At 41.8% G+C, this 21380-nt stretch overlaps 1 protein-coding gene across 1 annotated transcript; it reads left to right on the top strand.

Moving 5' to 3' along the window:
- The first annotated feature begins 3492 nt into the window (after positions 1-3492).
- Positions 3493-20798, top strand: PWP1 (PWP1 homolog, endonuclein). The gene is made up of 15 exons (XM_035569228.2): positions 3493-3611; positions 3721-3779; positions 4747-4931; positions 5366-5451; positions 7850-7946; positions 8530-8640; positions 9341-9471; positions 10828-10901; positions 13063-13159; positions 13801-13862; positions 15594-15705; positions 16734-16824; positions 17687-17808; positions 18267-18372; positions 19120-20798. The coding sequence occupies exons 1-15, from the start codon at positions 3546-3548 to the stop codon at positions 19236-19238; spliced, it is 1518 nt and encodes a 505-aa protein (XP_035425121.1). The 5' UTR covers positions 3493-3545; the 3' UTR covers positions 19239-20798.
- Positions 20799-21380: the final 582 nt, after the last annotated feature.

Raw genomic sequence — 21380 nt, 5'->3', positions numbered from 1 at the left:
ACTAAAATAATTAAGGTTTAGGACAGTCTTGCCCACTGCTGTGTCTTCTCCTCTACAAGGCAGAAGTGGGCAGCGATGTCTTAAGCCACCAGTGCCACACAGCAAGGCTTACCCAAGAGGAGCCTCCGGTATTGTCCAAACAGGAGACCGCTGTCTGAAGTGCTTGATGTAGGTCTACTGGGGGCATAAGCAGCAGAGGCATCTGTGTAACACACACAAAAAAATCATTGTATATCTCAGCTTAAATTAGATTATTTAGAAAGTAACACTATCATTTAAACCATTCAGAAATAATAAATTTAAGAATACTGCATAGTGGCTTATACAGGCATATTTGTAGGTGTGTAGCAGTATCAGCCAAACTTTTCCATGTCAAGAGAGCTTTATATTTTAATGAAAGCTTCTTCAATTACCTTTTTTTTTTTTTTTTTTTTAAGAATGTTTCAAGGGGGCTGTTGTTCCAGAGTAAGAGGTGGGCTGTCTATCTCCAAGCTTTGCTACAAAGATCTAAGATGACATCCACAAATCTGCACAGATAGCCTTGCAGCCCAGGATGCTGCTGTACACAGCACAGCCCCACTGCCTCTCTGCTTTTCTGGAGCTTCCCAGCCCCTCTGACCTACAAGCCCAGAAGCTTGTAAAAAAAAAAAGGTCTCTTCCTGAAATCATGAACACTTGAAGCAGCTGATATTGGGCAATATTCTTAGACATTGAAGTATCAAATACGTCCCACCATTGAGACAAATACAGCCCCTGGCATCTCCCCTCACTGCTGTGGTGCAGCACAGCTGGAGGGGTGGGAGTCTTCTGGTGTTTTCACAAGTGCATCTGCCCACAGAGATGTGATGGTGCCCCGACACACTCGCACAGACCCCTTCTCCTCCGAGTGCTCACTCATGTGTACGCTGACACGAAGGCACATAGGCACCACTCCCTGCCGGCTGTGAGAACAACAATTATAAGTAAAACTTGCATATCTTGGCAGAGTCACAGCACCTGGAGAACTGCCAGTTGTTTTTTCCCATATGCATATGTTTACTGACTTTCCTTTACTAGCGGAGCCCTAGTGTGTTGTATCATTTTACGCTTATTTTCAACTTTATCCATTCTCTGTGTGAGGCTTGCTAAGGCCTTGACTGTGTCCTACCCTCATGTGCTTCTTGGTTCTTCCCCTCCCACACTTCCCTTTTTCCCTCTACTGGATTTCTACCAATATATTTAAAGTCATTTTTCTCAAATGGAGGACAAACCTGACCACTCTCCACACCCAGCCATCCTTCCTCCAGCTTGCCGAGTGGTCACTGACTGGATTTCCCTCTCTTCTTCTGCGTTGGCTCCAGCAATACCTTACAGCGGTTATTGCTGGGGTGATAGGATTCTCACTCCCAAACTCTTAGGGCACATTTTGGGGAAACAGATGCTCCATAAGCAATAAAAAATAAGAGTAAGTTAATGGATAAATAACAGATCTAGTTTATTCCATAAAGGTAAGCAAAACCTAAGATTTTGGAGAATAAGCCTTGGTGCTAGAATGCTTTATCTTCTAAAGCGGGGAGGGTGGTTATCTCCCAGACAACACCTTGAGATCTTGGATGAAAGAAAACCAAAGTGGCCTTGTTTCAACCACCTGAAAACTTACCTGTGCCTAGCTATCAGAGTTCTTCCCCCCAGGCTATGCTGCTGTGTGCAAGCAGGGTATGTTATCTCCCCTAACAAGATGCTGCCCTATTGGGAACTGATCTTCCTTTGGTTTCCTCCAATTCATGCTCTTCGTTTCAATCACCCAGGGAATGCAAATAGAGAATCAAAAGGTAACCTTGAGGACTTTTGTGGCTGCCCTTGGTGTTTGAAAGCAACTCGTAAGCACTTCTTTATGTCTGTCCAAAGTTAGAGGATTTCTTGATGTTGTGACGTCCCTTTTAGCTGTTCTGCATCTCTGGGACTGCAACACATACTTTGCAGCTCATTTGAGAGAAGATTTTTTTTTTCAGTGTTAGTGTATCAATGCCTTTACCCTTGTCTCATCTGAAGAGGTGAGCTGAACCACAGCAACAAGCCTGCAGCATCACTTCTCTCAAAACACATAAAATTCCTTTTGTTTTCTTGCTTACAGCCTGTATGATTTGCAGTATGAACCTTCTCATGGCCTTGTAGTACCTTCCAGCTGCCGTATTAGAAATGCTTACACTATTTCTGACAGTTTCAAGTTATTTCAAGGTCTCTGCAGAGCCCTGGACTCTGGAGCACCCTTTTTCCAAGTTTTTAAATAATTATTGGGGAGCTTGCTGGCACCGGTGGCTTCTATATCTCACCTTCACTAATCAGCTCCCCTCTCTCCTCCACCCTTACTTAGTGTGAAGGGTAATACTCTCCAAGCACTTTGACACATACCCTAAAAAAGAAGTTGACCCCTTCCCTTCAGTGGAGTCATTTTTCCTACTGACTTTTCCTACTGACCCTGCTTTTTCTTTTCATGGACTTGGTAAGTCCATGCCAGAATAAAAGTTTGCTCTGCTTAGCCAGGTACCTTCACCTAGCTGAACCTTCATGATGACACCTGGAACAAGACAGGGACACACATTTCCTGTGGATGAGAACTACCCAGCACTTGCCTCCTCAGATAGGTTGGGATGGGTCAAATGCCTCAAATTCTCCATAAGTGGATCCAGAATTAGGGACAGTGTTTCAGTGCTTTTCACATCAGACAGGCAGAAGGCTCTGACACCAGAATAGGTGACTAAACCGGAACAGTGAAACTCGCTGCTATCAAGTCTTGCCTTACTTTGCAGAGGTGCCTCAGGAGAAAATGAAAATCACCTCTGCTCATTAGAGGCTAAGAAATGGGTCTGAGGCACATTCCAGGCACAACTCCAGAGGAAACATGGAAGAGTGGTCAAGCACTGGAACGGGTTGCCCAGGGAGGTGGTGGAGTCACCGTCCCTGGGGGTGTTCAACGAGAGGTTGGACGTGGTGCTTGGGGACACGGTTAGTGGGTGACATTGGTGGTGGGGTGATGGTCGCACCAGATGATCTCGGAGGTCTTTTCCAACCCTAATGATTCTGTGATTCGAAAGAGAAGTTATTTACTGGTAACCGCAGCTCGGCAGGCCGTCTATGCAGCTGTCCTACCCATTTTTCTCCCCTCCCCTCATTTTCTGCACGCCCGCTGCGGAGCGCCCCCACAGCACGCTGCTGCTCTGTGACCGTGCGTGTGCAGGGAGGGAAGCAGCGCGTGTGTGCCCCCTCTGGGCAGTGCCTCGGTAAACACAAGGCTGGCTGAGGGGGCACGGAGCACTGCAGGGGGAGCTGAGCAGCCAACAATTAACAACAGCCCTGCACAGAGCCGCTAATTAACGCCCAACGCACCTCCCCTCACAGCCCCCTCCGCACAAAAACCCCCCTCCACCGCCCCTCCTCCCCGCCTCTGCCCCCCCCCCCCCCCCCCGCGGCGCGCTGCGATGACGCCACCCCCGCTCCTCCTTCCCCGATCCCTCCCCGTGACGCCACCCCCGCGCGCCCCCGGTCCCGCACGCGGCGCCGCCGCCATGAGCTGCCCGGTGCCGTGCGCAGCGTGGGTGCGGCGCGGCGTTGCCAAGGAGACGCCGGACAAGGTGGGGGGGGGCGGGGCGGGACCGGACCCCCCCCGGTCCCTTCAGCGTCCCCTCAGCGCCCCCCCGGTCCCCTCGGCTCCCCCCTAACGGCCCCGTGTCCCCCCCCCAGGTGCAGCTGAGCCGCGACGAGCTCCGGCGCCTCGTCGGGGAGGCCCGCGAACGGCTGAGGTGAGCTGGGGGGGGGGGGGGGGGGGCACGGGGCGGGCTGGGCGCCCGTCGGTGGTCACGGACGGGACCGGGGGGCGGTGGTGAGCGCGGTGACATCCAGCTGGCGTCTGGTCACCGGTGGTGTGCCCCAGGGGTTAACGGTGGGGTCAGTCCTCTTCAGTGTCTTTATTGGTGGTTTGGATGAGGGAGCTGAGTGCGCCCTCAGTGAGGGGATGGTTGGACCAGGTGATGTCGAAGGTCTTCTCCAGCCTTAATGATCCTATGACATTGACCAGTTTTTCTTTTCCTGGGCAAAGGTCATAAATCAGGCTTGAATTTAGTATCTCTAATTATCTCGTTTCCAGTTCTCACGCTGTTATACAAAGTGCTTCTACTAAACAGACATCTGATATTCGCTTTAGAAATCACAGAATCGTTAAGGTTGGAAAAGGCCTCCGAGATCACCTGGTCCCACCATCTGTGAGAGCCACCTTGGCTGGTTGCTGCCTGGGAGCTGTGTGCAGGAGGGCAGCACGCGCTGTGTTCGGCAGGGGTGAGCTCCTGTGGAGCGTGCTGCACTCAGAGGCCTGGCACGTCCGCTTTAGGCCCTCAGTCAGCGTCTGCTCTGCGCTCCTTCTGCTGAATTCCTTGCAAGCATTCACAGAAACTGAATTATCCACAAGGAAAGGCAAGAGAAAGAGATCTAGACACACTTCAATTTAGTTCCACCAAACAAAACTTATGCCACGCTTTGTCAGGAAAATGTGCAAGAAAAAACTTTCCCTATCAGCCTGAGAATAACGACATCTTCTATTTTGGGAGAAGTCAGGAAAGGAGTGAGTAGGTTTCCAAATTATTGGCGTAAAGACTGGAAGTTCATGTGAGCAGCCAGGACTGTGTGCTGAAATCTTGTTACCAAGCCGCTGAATGATTTCCTGGAAGCATCCACTCCGTGTTGCTTCCTCGGGGGGTGTCTGTCTTTAAACAGGGAAGGCGCTGATGATAGCGATGAAGATGAGCAGGGCCAGACGGCAGATGGCATGGACGTTGCCACTGCTGAAAGAGCTGAGTCTTCTCCTAAAAATGAAGACCAGGAGGAAACCTCCGAAAAGCTGACTGACGATGAACTGGCTGAATATGATTTGGATAAGTATGATGAAGAGGAAGACACAGGTAAGAGAAATTTAAACGTCAGATACGCGTTGCAGATGAGGAACCTTTTCACCTCTTGTGGTACTTGAGGCACGAGTACCCTAAAACTACAGAGTGCTTTGTTTCAAGTGCTGGAAATTCACGTGTTGAATTATTTCCTCGTCCCAATTTAGGAAGTGATTTAGTGAGTGAAACAGTTTAGTGTCCTCCTCCCTGATGCAAGAACTGAGCAGCGTTGGAAAGGCTGTCACACCCCCTGCTGCAGTGCCGGAGCACAGCAGCAAGAGTCCCTGAAAGCACTAAGCAATGTAGCTTACTGAGGTTCTCCTCGTGTTTGGAACTTGGAAGTTCATTTAGCCCACTCCTGATACTTTGCAATACAGGTACTGGTACAGGAGTGTCTAACTTCACCTGTCGTTGACCCATGTAAGAAATGTTCTGAAATTCCCATCTAGGTGATAGAAAGCTCGGAGAGACTTTAGCTGGTCTGGCAGTGTATGGGAGCAATGATCAGGATCCTTACATCACTCTAAAAAACACTGTAAGTACTATACAAATGCTAAATATCTTAAACAGCATTAGCTTAGAATTTATTTAAGTCTAATTCTCTGCCAGACTGCCTTGGGGTCTTAGGTGCTTGCAGCACTTTTAAAAGGCTTGCCGGGTTTTTGCTCAGACAGAACTTTTTCCTTTAAAGGCTGCTTTGTGCAGCCCCCTTTCTGTGCACTTTTTACCTTTAAGTCAGATGTTAAGGTGAACTGGCTCATGATTTAGGACGTGTACTTCCGCACGTGGAGGTGGCTTGTCAGCTCCCTGATAGGACACAGAAAGTGCTTGAAGAAATAACAAGTCTCAGTATCGCAGGTCACTAATGACCAAAATTAGACAACTTGTGAGATTACAAGCCTCTTACATCTTCCGCCAGTTTGTGGAAGAAATCGAGCTGAGATGGACCCAGGCTATTTTAGAAAACAGGATTACAAAGAAAAGTAATCATGTGATATTAGGGCTATGTCTTGAAGAAATACATCCCCGTTAAATAAGCATCAATTACAGCATAATCGCCTATTTCTGCCTGTATCAGTTTCCATCGAATATCAGATGGGGAACATCCTGGCAGGAGCTTCGTAGGAGCTCTGCAGGGGGAGAAGTCATCTCTGGCTGTAGTCTACCACAGGCTGACTGGCAGCGCTGTCCTGTTGCGCAGCCTCTTTGTCTTTTTGTGGTAAATGGAGATGCCGCGTGTGAGGCACGAGGTAATCCTTCCACTGTATGTAACAGTGGTGTTGCCTTACCTAGAATGTGGGGTGCTTCTTCAGAAGTGATATGGAGAGACTTCAAAGAACATCCAGCAATCTAATTTAGAAAGATGGATTGTAACTGCCGTCTGAATTAATGTACAGGGAGAGGCTACAGAAGTCAGTCAGAAGGAGAGGCTTCATGCGAAGAGACAATATAATTTAGAGAGCTGCAAGGACTGTGATCATCTGGGGCAGGTGAATTTTTGAGACCTTTGCTAAGCATAAAGGTTCTGATTTTTTTCTGGTAGCTGTAGTTTCTGTACTATTTTAGATTCTTCACAAAGCTTTCAAAATTGAAAGGTAAGACTAGTTGCAGGCTCCTACCACAATGTCCAGTTTGTTTGTAAGGGACCCTTGTCAAACGTGTGATCTCACACGAGAAGTTGTGGTGGCTTCACGTACCATAACAAAGCTCAGGGAGGAAGGTATATGTGCATCTTTAAAACGAGTTCACTTGCTATATTCAGTTTGGGGCACTGTACGTTTTACGTGTGTTCCACTGAGCCATTGGTGATTTTTCTTGCTCACGTGTACCAGCAGAGAAGATAAATGCTTTGAAAGGGATTTTATAGTCAGAGGTACGTGCACTAGGAGAACGTGAGCTACGTGGGTCCCTTCCAAGTTGGGATATTCTATGATCCTATTTATTCTGTGTCAGAAAAGCTGGCTTTCTTCCAGACACAGAAAAGGGGAGCTCCCTTTTCTCAGCCCTCTATGCTCAAATCCTTTCCACAGATTCTGAATACTTTTTAGTACTCTCCAGCACACATTTTATGTTATTGGTGTTTATTACCACCGCTGTTGAAGAGCAAGCACTGCGCAGCATTAACTTGACTAGCTCAAAGAATTGCAATACTCAGTAGAATTCAAATATTGAAAAAATGCTTGGAGTGAATAAAAAAGAAATTATTAAAAGCTGGCAACATGAAAGCCAAAAGGTCCTGTATGTGTTGTATATTTGAAGGGTGGTGGTCTGTGTAAGATTACTGACTTTTATGTACAGTTCTTAGTTTTCCACTAACAAAAATTCCCGGAATGCCTTCCATTCCTCAGTAACAATGGAAATTGGATGGAGGCTACAACTATTCTGGTGCAGCTGAATGCCCAGTATAGCTGCAGGCAGCACTTTTCTGGAAATATTTTCCAGAAAGTGGACAATGCGTTAATGCTCTTGGAATTGCTTCCCGTGTGTGAAGAGCAGCCACAGTGTGCTTATTGTGTGAAACTGTGTTACATTATATAAATGCCCCAGGCATGAGAGCCCAAGGGAAATAAGATACAAATGTGGGCCCCTGGTGGTGATTTTCTTTTCAGCAACGGGTTGCATTGTGGTAGCCTCAAGAGATGGTTTCATGTTTAGTAATTAAACATTTCTCTAAATCCAGCTAGGTCCGCATAAACGCTCCTTCAGCCTGCATAACAACTACTCAATATCCCCACGATGGAGCCTGGTTCCTGCCTTTCTGCATTTACCATCAGAAGATGGTTTTTTTGGGTGGGCGGGCTGCAGGGCGTTGGTTTTCGAGTGCTTTCAGTTCTGGTTAGAAAATGTTACTGATTCAGCCTTTTGTATTTGTGCAGTCGCGTGTGTGTACGTGCCTTGCTAACGTCTGTTGTCCTCTCCTTTTCACTGTTCAGGATCAATATGAACAGGAAGACTTTTTGATTAAATCCAGTGACAATCTTGTCCTTTGTGGCAGAGTTGATAAAGACTACTGTAGTTTGGAGGTCCATGGTAAGTAACAGGATTTGTTCCTTACAATGAAGCTAGGAAATAGGTTTTGCCTAGCCCGTTTGTTCCATGTGGCTGTGTAGAACAGGGAGTTGGGTTTGGTTTTTGGAGTCTTCGGCTCCCTACTGTGTGAAAACTGTTTGTCTTTTACCCTGATTTCCCATGTGACTGAATCTAGACTTATTTCATTTTTTTAATTATTGATTCTGTAAAATTAATGTTTAAACCATCATTAATATCTCCTCGTGTAGAAAATGGTGATAGTACAGAGCATTTATTTTGAAGTGATTCTTACAAAGTAGTGTGGAGAGTTAGGAACAAACTGTCTAAATTTTGCTGAACTTGTCACTTCCTTATCTAAAGTATGCAGGTGAATGTTAGTTCACTATGTTTAGTTTTGTGAGCCATAACATTAGTATTTGGAGGCTCTGGCCTCTGCGTTGAAACTCTGAACGCATCGCAAATTTGCATTTCAGATCACCTTGGGAATTTAGTGTTTGCCACATCTTCCTTCTTTAGAAGTGAACTATAAGTTGGCTGGTTTTCCTCTTCACTGATGCCATGTATATCTCTAATTCTTTTTCAGTTTATAATCACGAAGAAGACTCATTTTATGTACATCATGATATTATCTTGCCTGCTTACCCTCTAAGTTTGGAGTGGTTGAATTTTGATCCTAATCCTGATGAATCATCAGGTAAATGACAAAGGATGCTGTAATTGTCAAGTAAGAGTATTTTTCACTTGAAATGTATGTTATTGTCATGTTGTCACTAGGTATTTTTCTCCAGTGGGACTAAGAAATAAACCCAAGATGTTAAGAGGGAAAAACTGTGTAACAGTTTTATTCTTGGTGCTTCTGGCATAACAAGTCATGTGACTAAAATACTGGTTTAATTAGAAATAGTTATTGTTAATTAGCAGACCAAAACAAGCTCTTCTCTAATCTGATTTTTTTTTTTTACATTTGTAAATGAAAGGTTGCTTTTGTTAAACTCATTGTGGCCAATGCAGTTGGTTAACTTTAAAACACAATGAGATTTATATATGCTGATGTTTTTAGTAATCCTTTTCCCGTTTTTACAGACTTTTTCCATATCACATAGTTCTTTTTTTGTTGTGTTTTCCTTACATGTGGTGCCTTATATGTCGTCTTCAAAAAGTTACTTGTACTCAAGGGGAAGTGTACTAAAGAGCAAGTCAGAATTTTCTGGCAACATCTGCTGTCAGTATTTTTAAACCACTTCTTGTCAGTTCTAATCACCAAAAACATTCAGATAGAAAATTCTGGCATGTAAACATAAATCTTACCTAATCAAAGAAAGCAGCAACAGCTGGGTTGCCAGATACACTATTTTTATAACTAAAAGTGGTTGCCTTCGCATTTTTCTGTGTAGGAAATTACGTTGCAGTGGGTAACATGACCCCAGTTATTGATATTTGGGACCTTGATATAGTGGACTGCTTAGAACCAGTCTTTTCTCTTGGCAACAAGAAAGAGAAAAAGAAGAAAAAGAAAGGAAAAAAAGTAAGTATTGGTTAAATGGAAGAAACGTAGAGCAAGGATAATTATTGTTATTACTTCTTTCCTACAATGAAAAATATAAAACCATAGGTAGTCTGGTTTAATTCCCACTGTCATGTTGAAAGATGGTGTCTAGACAGGTTACAGAAAATAATGTTAGGGTAGTATACAGGAGGCTGAAACTGCTATTTTCCCATGACTTAGAGAGCTGATAAGGTGTTGAGCAATAAAGGACAGGGTTTACTCTAATAAACCACTGTTAGTCAGGATTCACCTCTGTTAGCTTTATCCATCTAAAACTGAAGCATGTTTTAAGGTAGTCATCGAGATTATCTAGGGTGAATGCATAGAGACACGCCCGGAGAATGACTGAGTTTCTTTTAGTGGACTGCGGAGAAAACCTTAATTACGAAAGAGTAAGGCGTAGGTTTCAACTCGATGCCAAGTTCTGTGGTCTGAATCCTACCCTTGTTGTAGACCTGAGTGTGCCTTGGTGATTTGTCCAAATTCTTGGGTATGTAGAGCAAGTATGGAAGATAGCGTAACTTAATCTTCTATAATTTATTTGTAATAGATTCTTCATAAAGTACTTAAAGATTCTTTAAAGTAAATACGGGTGTGAACACTTGATATATAGCTAATCTTAGTTTCTCAAAGGGGCACTTCAGTGTTAGTCAGTTGTAGAACACACTGTGTGTAGTTGGGAAGGGGTTTTACTTCTTGAGCTCTCAAACATTCTCATTTTAAAAACAATAGAAAAAAATACCCCAAGAAAGGGAATTTGTTCTTTGAAACTTGCTTCTGAAAATCCTTGAGTTATTAGAATTGCTGTTGAAGGTAATCATTCATGAATGTTACCTCAATTTGAAAAGCTGTTTGCCCTGTGTATGGATAAATAAAGTCTGGAGGAAAGAACAGAAAAAGATTGGGGTGACTTATAGGTGGTTTCCAGTTGCTGTCCTGGAAGACTCCTTCAAAGCTTAACCACTTTCAATTAGAATTTGTAGGAGCTGGCAATTACAAGGACCAAAAGTGCGGTTGATGGGGAGGAGAGAGAGGAAACTGCCAGGAGCGTTAAGAAAAAAGTTGAAGAGGCTGCACATTAACTGGTGAAAATGAAATTTCTTCTATAGCCTGAAGGGAGTTATTGGTTCTGTAAGCTCTCCTGCTGTGGATGGAGCAGTAGACTTGGAGTAGAAGTGCAGGTACTGCAGGCGCAGTTCTACCAAAAGCCTTGTTGCAGCAAGTAAGAGAAAATACAGTTATTTGTGCAGGCATTTAAGGGATTCCTGTTAATGTTTGATTTCCGTTGAAGGCGTAGCATTCTAAAGCCTGTTGATGTTGTATCTGCATGTACAGAATTTATCTGCAGAAGGAACGGTGGAAGGACATACTGATGCTGTGCTTGATCTTTCATGGAACAAACAAAGCAGGTAAACGAGTACTTCAATAGCAATGGCTGGATACAAATCAGCATACTTAATTAGGCATGTTTTTTTCACAAATTCAGAACTTTATGTAGTATAACACTGAACTTGGAAGCAGGGCTGAAATGAATCAATTCTCAGAAATACCTGTCCCCTTTTTATTTTTCAAAGCTATTTTTAAAATTATTATTTCTATTAATTTCTTTAATATGTATATATTGCTGCAGATCATTTATATTTGCAAGTTGTCCAGGTGAAGGCGGGGCTAAGGGGTGTCCAAGCCATTCAAAAAATCAGCTACATTTAAGTCAGATGGACAAATTGGAATAGCACAAGGTTTGCCCTGATCTGTGCCAATCTGCCAATGACCTAAAACACCATTTCAAAAGATGGAAGTAGCTTTATAGAAGGAAGTCCTTGCTGTACTTTGTGGTTTTTGTGTTGTTTTTTTTTTCTCTCCCCTCTGCCTTTTGCCCTAGAGCTGTGAACAGAAACCAGTGTGAAAGCCCTGACAGCACAGCTATAGAAATGACTCTGGCTTTTGGGAATTCTCTGTTGCCTGAACGAGCTAGCAATAAAGTGGTGCTATTGAAGCAACACAAAGCTGGCCCATCCTGGGGGAGAGGTCAAGGGCGATGTGCAGATGGAAATAAAGATGCCACTTGTTATTGCGTAGGTGGTTTTTAACGATTCAGCTGTCAAAGGATCTTCAGAATGGGCCTTGAAACTGTACCAGTCAGATACAGACTGATAAGTTGTTTTTTTTTTCCTGCTGTCATAAATGTCTCTGAAGATGCACAAAGTCAATTCTGCATGCTTCCAATCAGCAGGTATCAGCATTTACTTAAAGTTCCTTGTTATTTAGACAAAGGAGGAAACACCCACATAGACATACGATAAACATACATAGGCTTCACCCTTAATTTACAGTGCAGTCTGTTGTTCTTCAATTATGCATAGGCGCAGAGTGTGTTAGTTATTGTTCGTTCTACCCGTCTGACAAAAGAGTAGCTTTCATGCTATCTGGAAATGATTGTCTTGTGATAATATGGAGACAAATCACAGAAATTACAGCTACAAGAATTAAGATGTCTGGAATGTATAATTCAGTAATATACAGAGTTATGAGCACATTGATACCGATAGGTCTTTCATGAAATAAAAGCAGCCTTTGAAATGGGAGGCTTATGGGCTGAAACAAAGAACTCCTTGGAGCAGCTTACATTTGAATGTTGTTGTTTTTTTTTTTCTTTAAGCAAGACATGCTGTGACAGCTCTCTATAAATAACTGTCTGCCTGTAGGTCTTAATGGTACTTACATTAATGTAACATATTCTCATAGCCTTCACTATGCATTTTTGTAACTTTTTCTTGAAACATTGTTTGGGAGAACAGTTTTTCCAGGAGATTGTTAGGTGTCTCAGTCAGAAACACTTCATTGCAGGGGGGAACGTGGAAGAAGAGCAGTTTCAAGCAGAAGCAGCATGTTGAGGTTATAGATCTGTTTTTTAAATGCAGTGGCAGTGGTTGTAGGGTGTTTTTGACAAGCTTTAGGAATGTTTTGAGTTTCTTCTGATTAAACTTAAAAACTTTTATTGCTATTGACACAGTTGATCAAATTTAAGTTGAAATGTGGGGTCTGTAAACTAACTGTTAAATGTTAGTGGTTCCTGTGAACGCTGTAGGGTGGGTGTACAGTGTTGGGTCTTTATTAGTTATATAAACACTCAGATACCGGAGAGCAAAGTATTTTGTTAAAAATAGGTTTGTCCAGCTCTTAGCTGTACTTATATGCTGACAAACCGAAGCTGTGTAGGTTATGCTTAAAAAAACTTTCTGTCAAAGCAAACAAAGTGCCTAAAAGCCTTTCTCACTTTGCTTTGCTCAGAAAGTCTTCCATTAAATGATATTTTTAAGTGGTGTGGGGGGGGAAATGCAAGCAAAAATGTCAGTGTTATAAGTATTTTACTAAAATAACATGGTCTGTTTGTAGTCTTTACTTGTAACTTAGAGTTACCTTCAGGGAAGTTATCCTTTAGGCTTGAGATACATAGGCCATAGACCAGTGTGCTTAATCAGGCTCTGTATGTATTTAGGATTTGTGACCACTATTAGTTTGTGTCTATATAAAGATTTTTTTTAAACTTCGCTTTTGATGCATTATCAGGAACGTTTTAGCAAGTGCGTCTGCTGACAGCACTGTGATTTTGTGGGATATGTCCGTTGGTAAGGCAGCAGCCAGCCTGACGCTACACACAGACAAGGTATGTAGTAGTTGCGATGCGTCTTCCACTGTGAAAAACAGAGAGAAAAATACTGCATTTTTTCAGTAGCTGCTTGGTAGTGAACCCTTAGAACAACAGTTCTATAATTTTCCAGCCAACTGTGCAGAATTCTTTAGATTTCTGAATTAGTTGCTTTTGCAGACAACGTAGTGTTTGATTTTAAAAGTGTTACTTTACTTATCCTTAAGGAAATTTTGGGAAGACTTGCAGTAGGCTTTTGTTGTTTGTTTGCTTATTTTTTTTAAAATGCCTTTTGTGTAAAAGCCCTGAAGGTTGGGAATCTGATAGTGCTGCTATAATCTACAAAAAGTAGATCTCTGAACAGAAGTCAAACTGTAAGTCTTGTGTAAAGAAACGAGTGTTGTTTACAGTGTGTTGTAGGTAAGAAAGCTTTAAAATAAATTTTACCAAAATATATAATTTAGAAAATGTATATATGTAGAGTGATAGGTACATCAGAAATGAACTAATCATCTCATTTCTTTTGGTGAAAGTGCTGAGAGTTTTTTGCTTGATTGTTTGTTTGTTTTGTGTGTCTGTGTCTGCTATGTTTGTTCAAAGGAAGTCTCTGTATGTGTTATCTCAATACTTATTTTTTAATGAAATCTCCTGTTATCTAGGTCCAGACTTTGCAATTTCATCCATTTGAAACTCAGACCCTTATTTCTGGATCTTACGATAAGTATGTCAGGGTAATATTTTCAAATGTTACACTTAGAGTGGCTAAGGTTATTTTTTTCCATTAAGGTTATTTTTTTCCATTAAGGTTATTTTTTTCCATTGAGGTAGCCAGGTTTGTACGTGGCCAAAATGCAGCTTTCCTTACCTCTTCCTCAGCTAAGCTAAATCTTTTAACCATCTGGACTGCAATTTCCTGTGCCAGGTGTCTGCTCCAAACTGAATTTATTTCATAATTTGGCATTTTGGCATTTTCTGCATTAGGAGTGTGCCGCTGCTCATCCCTGCAAAAACTTATCTATGTTTTTCCAAACTGTAAGACCAGACTGGAGATATAAAGGCCTTTCAAGTCCCAGTCAGCTCTGCATAGCCCCTGTTGACAGCCACGACATAGCCAAAGCTTAACAGGCAATCCTGTAATTGCAGCGGGGAGTTGCTGTGAAATGGTTTGTCTGCTCACTTGGACTAGCTACTTATACATCCTGCCAGCCAAAAAAAGTTCTCTATTCTCTCATCTCACAGGGATAACTTTTAAATTTTGTGCTATAACCATGTATTTTATTTGAAATGAATTTTTATTCTGCTTTTAAGGCTTTGCCTTGTGTTAATGTATTTAAAAAACTCATTGGTCTTTGGCCAAGCCTTTATGTTCTCTGGCTTGTCTTATGCTCTTGCTACGTCTGCTTAAGTAAAAGTATTGGAGAAAAACCTTGCGTTATTGTTGGGAACCTGCTTCTGTCTACTTTCTTCCCCTCTGTTTTCTTCCATAAAAATATAGTCTCAGCATTTGGACTTCTTTCAGCTTCTCAATTCCTTTTTAGCTAGCCCTTTAATCCCTTGCACACCTATAAACCAGTATATTGTCCATAAACTAGTAGACTGCCTTTGTGGATTTCTCTTGTAAAGCATCCAAGGACTGCAGGCAATTCAGTGAATGATGGCAGATGCTTTCAAAACCTGGAAGTTAGACCATAAAAAATTCTGTATGTACTAAAACAGTTTTAGAAAATGCCTGGTAAAGGAACTGAGAAAACCAGATCTCACATTTCTTTGGCTTTAATTAAAGGTAGAGTGGGAATGAGTTACATTGTGGATGTTGGTTGCAGTGAGATGTTGCAAGAGTGACAGCATTGCTCCTTTCTTGTGCTTGCATCCAGGAGCTTTTTTGGTTTGGACAGATTCTGCCACCACTTGCCTGAGCACGTGTCTGTAAAGAATCCCAAAGGACCTGCTAACTCCCATCTATTCCTTCTCCTTTTCAGACTAGCATTTACCTAACCAAATTTAAATTTATTTATTTATTTTGGTTAAAGCATGTTTGAAAATGTATATGTATCATAAATTGCTTTCTGAATTAGAGCATTATTTTTGAACAGTAATTAGTTGACTTTATTAAAGTGCATTCATAATTCATTTATATGCATTATGGTCTCCTATATAGTAAGCACCTAATGTATTGAGCACGTTTGGGCTCTGTTTGCTTAGTCTCACATAGCCCCACTGAATGTAACCAAGGTGCAACTGTGAAGCTTATGCAAAAAGCTTGTGCTTATCTGAGAGGTTTTCAACATCTGTTACTTAGTTAGAAGTCTTACGTATTGAAGAAGTTCCCATTTTAATTTTTGAATTGTAGTTTATACGTACCTTCTATAGGTGCCAGTGGTAAAACAAACTTCATAAAGTGTTCTGCTGTGATTTTTATTGTTTTTCCCCTTCCTGTCTGTTTTCCTGATAGATCAGCTGTGCTGTATGATTGCAGAAGTCCACAAGATAACCATCGAATCTGGCGGTTTAGTGGTCAGGTTGAAAGAGTAACTTGGAATCACTTTTCACCTTGTAATTTCTTAGTGAGTATATATGCTTCTCTTCTTGGCCTGTTGGCTGTTTTGTTTAGCCTGTATCTTTGTGTTTATGTTTCTGAATCAGATAATAGAGCTGATGGAGAGTTGGGCTGTCAGCATTGCTTATTTCAAAATGCAACATGCCGGAGGTTGTTCTTAGGTAGATTTCTCAACATATATATAGAAGTCAGTTACTTATTTGGTATCTTCTTCTCATTGTGATGGTGTGGAAGCCATTGATGCTGATCCTTTTTCATGCTAGAGGTGGCATCTTTGCTATGCTGTCATAGCATTCAGTGGCTGGGATGTGTTGTCTTCTGCATAGTTAATGTTACATTTCATGCAATGAGACAATTGCAGCAGAGAAGGAGCTAATTAGTTAAGATCCTGAATACTAATTCAGTGTTTCACATCAGCACTAGAGGGCACTGTTCTCTTACCTGGTATAAAGTAAAAATAGCTTGTTTTTATCAAGATTTTTACAATAAAGCTTTTGAACAGAATTTAAAAACAAAACTTTTTTTTGATATCTCAGTTATCTGCCTCGTTCTCTGTTGCTTTGTGTATACAGCCCACAAGAGCAGCTGCTCAGTTCTGTTGGGTTTGCCATGTAGATCTCTCTCAGTATAGTCACACTACCTTTGCGCAGGTCTACTGGGCAGCTACTAGGTGGCTCCAGAAAGTTTGAACTGTTGGTTTAGAGATGAAAGGCTCTGTATTTCATTGCCTAGCATTACAACCAACCCTAGCAGTGCAAACGTCTTCAAATCAGAATATAATTAAGAAATTTGACCAGGATTATGTCTTCCACGTATGTCAGTGCAGTGTAGTTTAGATACATGGAACAGCTCGGGCACCAGGCTTGTGGAGTCTGACTTGGGAGGTGCAGAACTATGTGTTACATGCCCGACGGAGAAGCACTGGAAGTGTCTCAGACTACAGGGATTTAATAGAGGGTGGGTGTTATGTCATAGAAGCTTTCTTCAGATGAATGGCTACAGCTGTTTGTTTTTAAAGTATTGTGGTTTCCTTAGGCAAGCACAGAGGATGGCTTTGTGTACTGTCTGGATGCTCGCTCTGATAAGCCGCTGTTTACTCTGAAGGCTCACGAGGAAGAGGTGTCAGGTAAGTTGAGAGTGTATCGCGTTTGTTTCCAGTGCTAAGGCTTATTTGGAAGATGTCTTCAACTGATATGACTGAGGTGGTAGTGAATCCTTCCTTAACAAAACAAAAAAAAGGTTGTGCGTAGTGATCATGAGTAGCTGGACTGTGAAACAATCTGTGCTGAGAAGCCACTGTAAGAAACGGACTTTAAAAATGGTGAACTTTTCACAGCAAATACTGTGAAGAATAAACATGTCAAAACAGATCTGTTCATTTGGGACACAGTCCCTGTGCTTTTTGGGTGAGGAAGGACTGAAACTATGGACTCTGGTCCAGGACTATGAACTGTAATGTTTACCTTCTGTATCCGTAATTATTTTATACCAACATTCAGCCTGGTGGTGACCTAGGTATGGCACGTGGGAAGGTTATCACACACTCTGCTTTAGACTACTTTGACCAGTATAGGAGCTATGAAACACAACTTGAAGCACCCGATTAAGTGCGTAAAATGAGATCATATGAGTATGCCCTGTCGTCTCGTATGGCTATGGAGATGGTGCTCGGCAAATGAAGGAAGGAAACTACCTGGGGAAGTTTATGTGAAGTAAGAAGCAACTTTGTACTGCTACTGTCATTAGTTTGAGAAACAAAATAGACCTACGTGAAGTTAGTTTGCTCTCAAAAGATTGTTACTTCTCTCAGGGTAGGGAGCAGTGCTAACATAAAACTATTAATAACTCTTTGCCTCTTTTTGCTGGAACAGAGCTTAGTGTGAGGAGAACATTAGGTTTGTTCCTATGATTTCACTTCAAAATGTATCTTCGTCTCTGAAACAGTGATTCCGTGATGCTCTCATAGCCATGCATTCTTAATCTTCCAGGGCTACAGCTGAGCAGTCAGGTCAAAGGGTGCCTTGTGACATCATCTGCGGACAAATATGTGAAAATTTGGGATATCCTGGGAGACAAACCAAGTTTAATCCATTCCAGGGATATGAAAATGGTAACTTTCATTTCTTGGTTCCAAGAGGATTTTTATATAAACTGTCTGCTGAATCTGTTTTCTAACTTGAATCTTGTTTTACATAGCATCTTTTAGGAAAAAAAAATCCCATCTGTGTATTCTGTGTAAATCGTTCTCGTTACAATGCAGTATTCAATTCAAGATGTAATTGGAAAACTGCTTCAAAGCCTTAGACTTGAAAATTAGATACCATGTTCTGGACTAGAACTAGGGGTACTCCAGTGTGTATCTGCTGGGTTCAAGGTGAAGATGTGATTTATTAATTGTAATCAACAGCTCTTAAAATTTTGTAAAGTCACAAAATTAAAGTCAATTGTCAAGAAACAGAGAACTTAAATTCGTTAAAACTTGCCTGGTGAAAGTATTTGCAGATGGTAAAATTGTTTTAAGATGATATTTATAAATAAATAAATAAAATCTTTCTTCCTTCTTCCCAGGGTGTTCTCTTCTGTGCAGCTTGCTGCCCTGACTTCCCATTTGTTTTTGCCTTCGGAGGAGAGCGAGAAGGGCTGCGTGTTTGGGATATAAGCACCATTTCTGCAGGTAACATTATAATTTTCTGGAATCTTGATGTTCTCCCCCCTACCCCCAGACTGTATTTGTATATAGAGTAATGTAGTATGGTTTTGAGAGAAACTGTCGGTTAACATTTTTAATGAAGTACACAAAGACTGGATGTTTTCACACTTTGAGCTTAAAAATGTTGTTTTGTTATTTTTTTTCTATCTTGGAGAACTGTGTTTGCCATGAATTATTTTCTTGTAGCTGAAGTGTAATACCTTATCTCTTATAATACCTATGTCATACTTGTGTACACCAGGAACATAAAGAAAAAAGTATCACATCCTTGAGTACCTGTAGGACGAAAATTGAGGACTGGTTTTGATCAATTGTCTTAGTTGCATATAACTCAGTGATGTGATTTTTTTTTTTTTTTGAGAAGGCTTTTAAGAGCTTGGTGGAAACCAGAGACCAAAACCAGAAATAAATAATTTAAACTGTTTTGCTCTACAAAACTCATCCATTTCACAGTACTTGAGTAAAGGAATTATGCACAGGGAAACATGTAGAGATTCTCTGGGGGAGAAATAACACAACTTGTGATTTTTATTATCATGCATGGGAGATGGCTTGTTCTGATATGTAAGCTTAAAATCTCTACTCTGAGAAAGCTTTGAAACTGCATCAGGTTAGGATTTCCATTCTATCTGTTTGCCATGGTATATACTTGCCGTAGTGCTCTTCTCTCTGGGAAAGTAACAAGTAAGCAATCACTTACCTGTGTTGCAGTGAATGAAGTTTTTGGAAACAGAGAGAGACTTGTTCTGGCTGGCGCGGCAAACTCTGCAGCTTGCAGCTCCTTGGCCAGCAGTAGCAGCAACAATTCAGAAACAGCGATGGAATCATGACGGACCAAACCTCACAAAATCAAAGTAATTAAAGGGACTACAACTCGTGTATTCTACAAATTTGCCTGTTTGGAAATAGTTCATAGAAATGATTCGTGTCATGCGATCTGCAGGCTTCTTCACTCAAAGAAACGTGGTCATGTGGTTAAGCTCTTAAGTCGGGAGTTCCAAGTTTCTGCCTCTATCACCAGCTTTGAAAGACTGAATGACTTCCGTGGGCCTGAGATTATGATCCCTGAGTTAGGGGCTGCTGTGTGTAGAGTTGAGATATGAGATTGTCACCAGAAAAGCATTCTGCTGCTCTCAGAAGTTTGTCAGATACTGCAAAGGAGCTAAATAACTTGTAATGGCATAAGGAACGGTACTTCAGTCAACAGTTGTGTGACATCAAACAAATGCTGAAAGAAAGGGCAAATGTAAATAGACAGATGATTTATCCTTGAGACTGGATTTACAGATTTCTTATACAGATTTTAAATTTTTAAGATTTTTTTTTAAAGTTATGTGTGAAAGAGTATGTCTTGAATAGTAAGTTGGAGTCCCTGAGTAGAATCATGAAATGTAACACCTCAGGTCGCCGATGTCAAACCAGAAATATCCCCGCTCTTTCCCATCAAGATCAAGGGTTTCTTTTCTCTGGTTCCACAGCACCTGAATCTTACTGACATTACATGTGTGCTGCTGTTGGGTTTTTTGTTTGTTTATTTTAAAGTCTAAATGTGATATCTGTAAAAAGAATTAGAATTGAAATAAGGAGCTACCATTCAGAAGAGGGTAAGAGGCTGTCAGGGCGCAAAGTGGGAGCAGGGATCTCAGCTGGTCCCTGTCACTTCTATCCATTTTACCTGCTTGTGTTCTTAACCCCTCACAGGCGTTTCTGCCTGAAACCTGAAGGCCCAGAGGAACATTCTGAGTGGCAGCCTAACCACTGACTGAATTCATTTGTAACAGCAGGAACCTCATCAAGGTTCCTCGCCTTTAAAATGAGCACCAAGTGCCTTCCTGTAGGCCAGAAGCTAAATGATACCCATCCTCCTATGAAGTGCTTCCCTCTCCACATTCCAGAAGGTGTCTGTTAAAGCACTACCGCAGCAAAAATGCCCTGGGTGTTAAAACAACCGGTGTCAAAGCAGCTGTGGTGTCTGTGCACACAGCTGACAAGCTGTTACCGCTGCTTTCCACCCTAGCTCATTGGAACTTATTCTGGGGAGGTAAAGCAGAGAAATTAATCGGTGCAGGCTGCACATTGGAAAAGGCAGGGCTGTGGGTTTCTGTTCCGTTCCTCAAAGTGCCTGCATCTGAATCCAATTCGGCTTCAAAAGGGTCTTTTGCAACCTAAGTGGTTCTAAGCTTCCAAGTCAGCTGTTTCCAGAATACCTTGGATGTGTCGAGTCCCTTCCCAATCCTTTATCTGCCAGGCACCACAACACACGAACAACTGGGTTTGTGAAGCTGAAGAGGTAAAAGTGCCAGAACCACCTCTGTTCAAGTGCTCTGCAGTGAAAAGCTGTAAGTTTTTCAACGCTTCCATTTGAAATAAATGCTTCATGTTAAGCTCTTTGAGGGTAGTAGTTTCCTCTAGCTCTGCCTGTGGGTATTACTGGCTCTAGAAGCTGGGCCCTGTTTTATAGGGAGGAATTGTTCATTGCAAGCAGGCACCTCGTATCCCAGCTCTCCCTTGACTAAACACAGGAAAGCCTGGGAGAGGCAGACGATGAAAAAGTGCTGTTTTTTTTCAGAATGTGTAAATATTAAAGAAGAACGTTAGAAAAGAGCCACATTTTTAATTTTTTTTTTTCCAGGAAAAAAACAACAAGTGAATGAAATACATTTTCATTCCATAAATAATAGTAGCAGCAAACCCTCCCATCACTAGGTGGTAAAAGGTTTACAGCATAAGAAGTAATGCATACTGTAAACACTGATCATCTGTAAGCCTCTTCCTTACTAGTCTGCAGCCTTTACCTCTTCACATACCTATTCTAGCGAACAAGTGTGAGAAGAGGCAGTAACTGTACTCTAATAGCCAATTTTTGGTTTTCTGAACACTTCTGTAGCAGGGTAATTGCTTTGTCTGCACATGCTGATCTCACTGACTTCCAACCAACGCATTGTTATTTTTTATTTTTAGAAGGAACCCTG

The sequence above is a fragment of the Cygnus atratus genome, chromosome 1, assembly GCF_013377495.2.
Source record: "Cygnus atratus isolate AKBS03 ecotype Queensland, Australia chromosome 1, CAtr_DNAZoo_HiC_assembly, whole genome shotgun sequence".
Taxonomy (NCBI): domain Eukaryota; kingdom Metazoa; phylum Chordata; class Aves; order Anseriformes; family Anatidae; genus Cygnus; species Cygnus atratus.
This window is presented reverse-complemented; position numbering and strand designations above follow the sequence as displayed.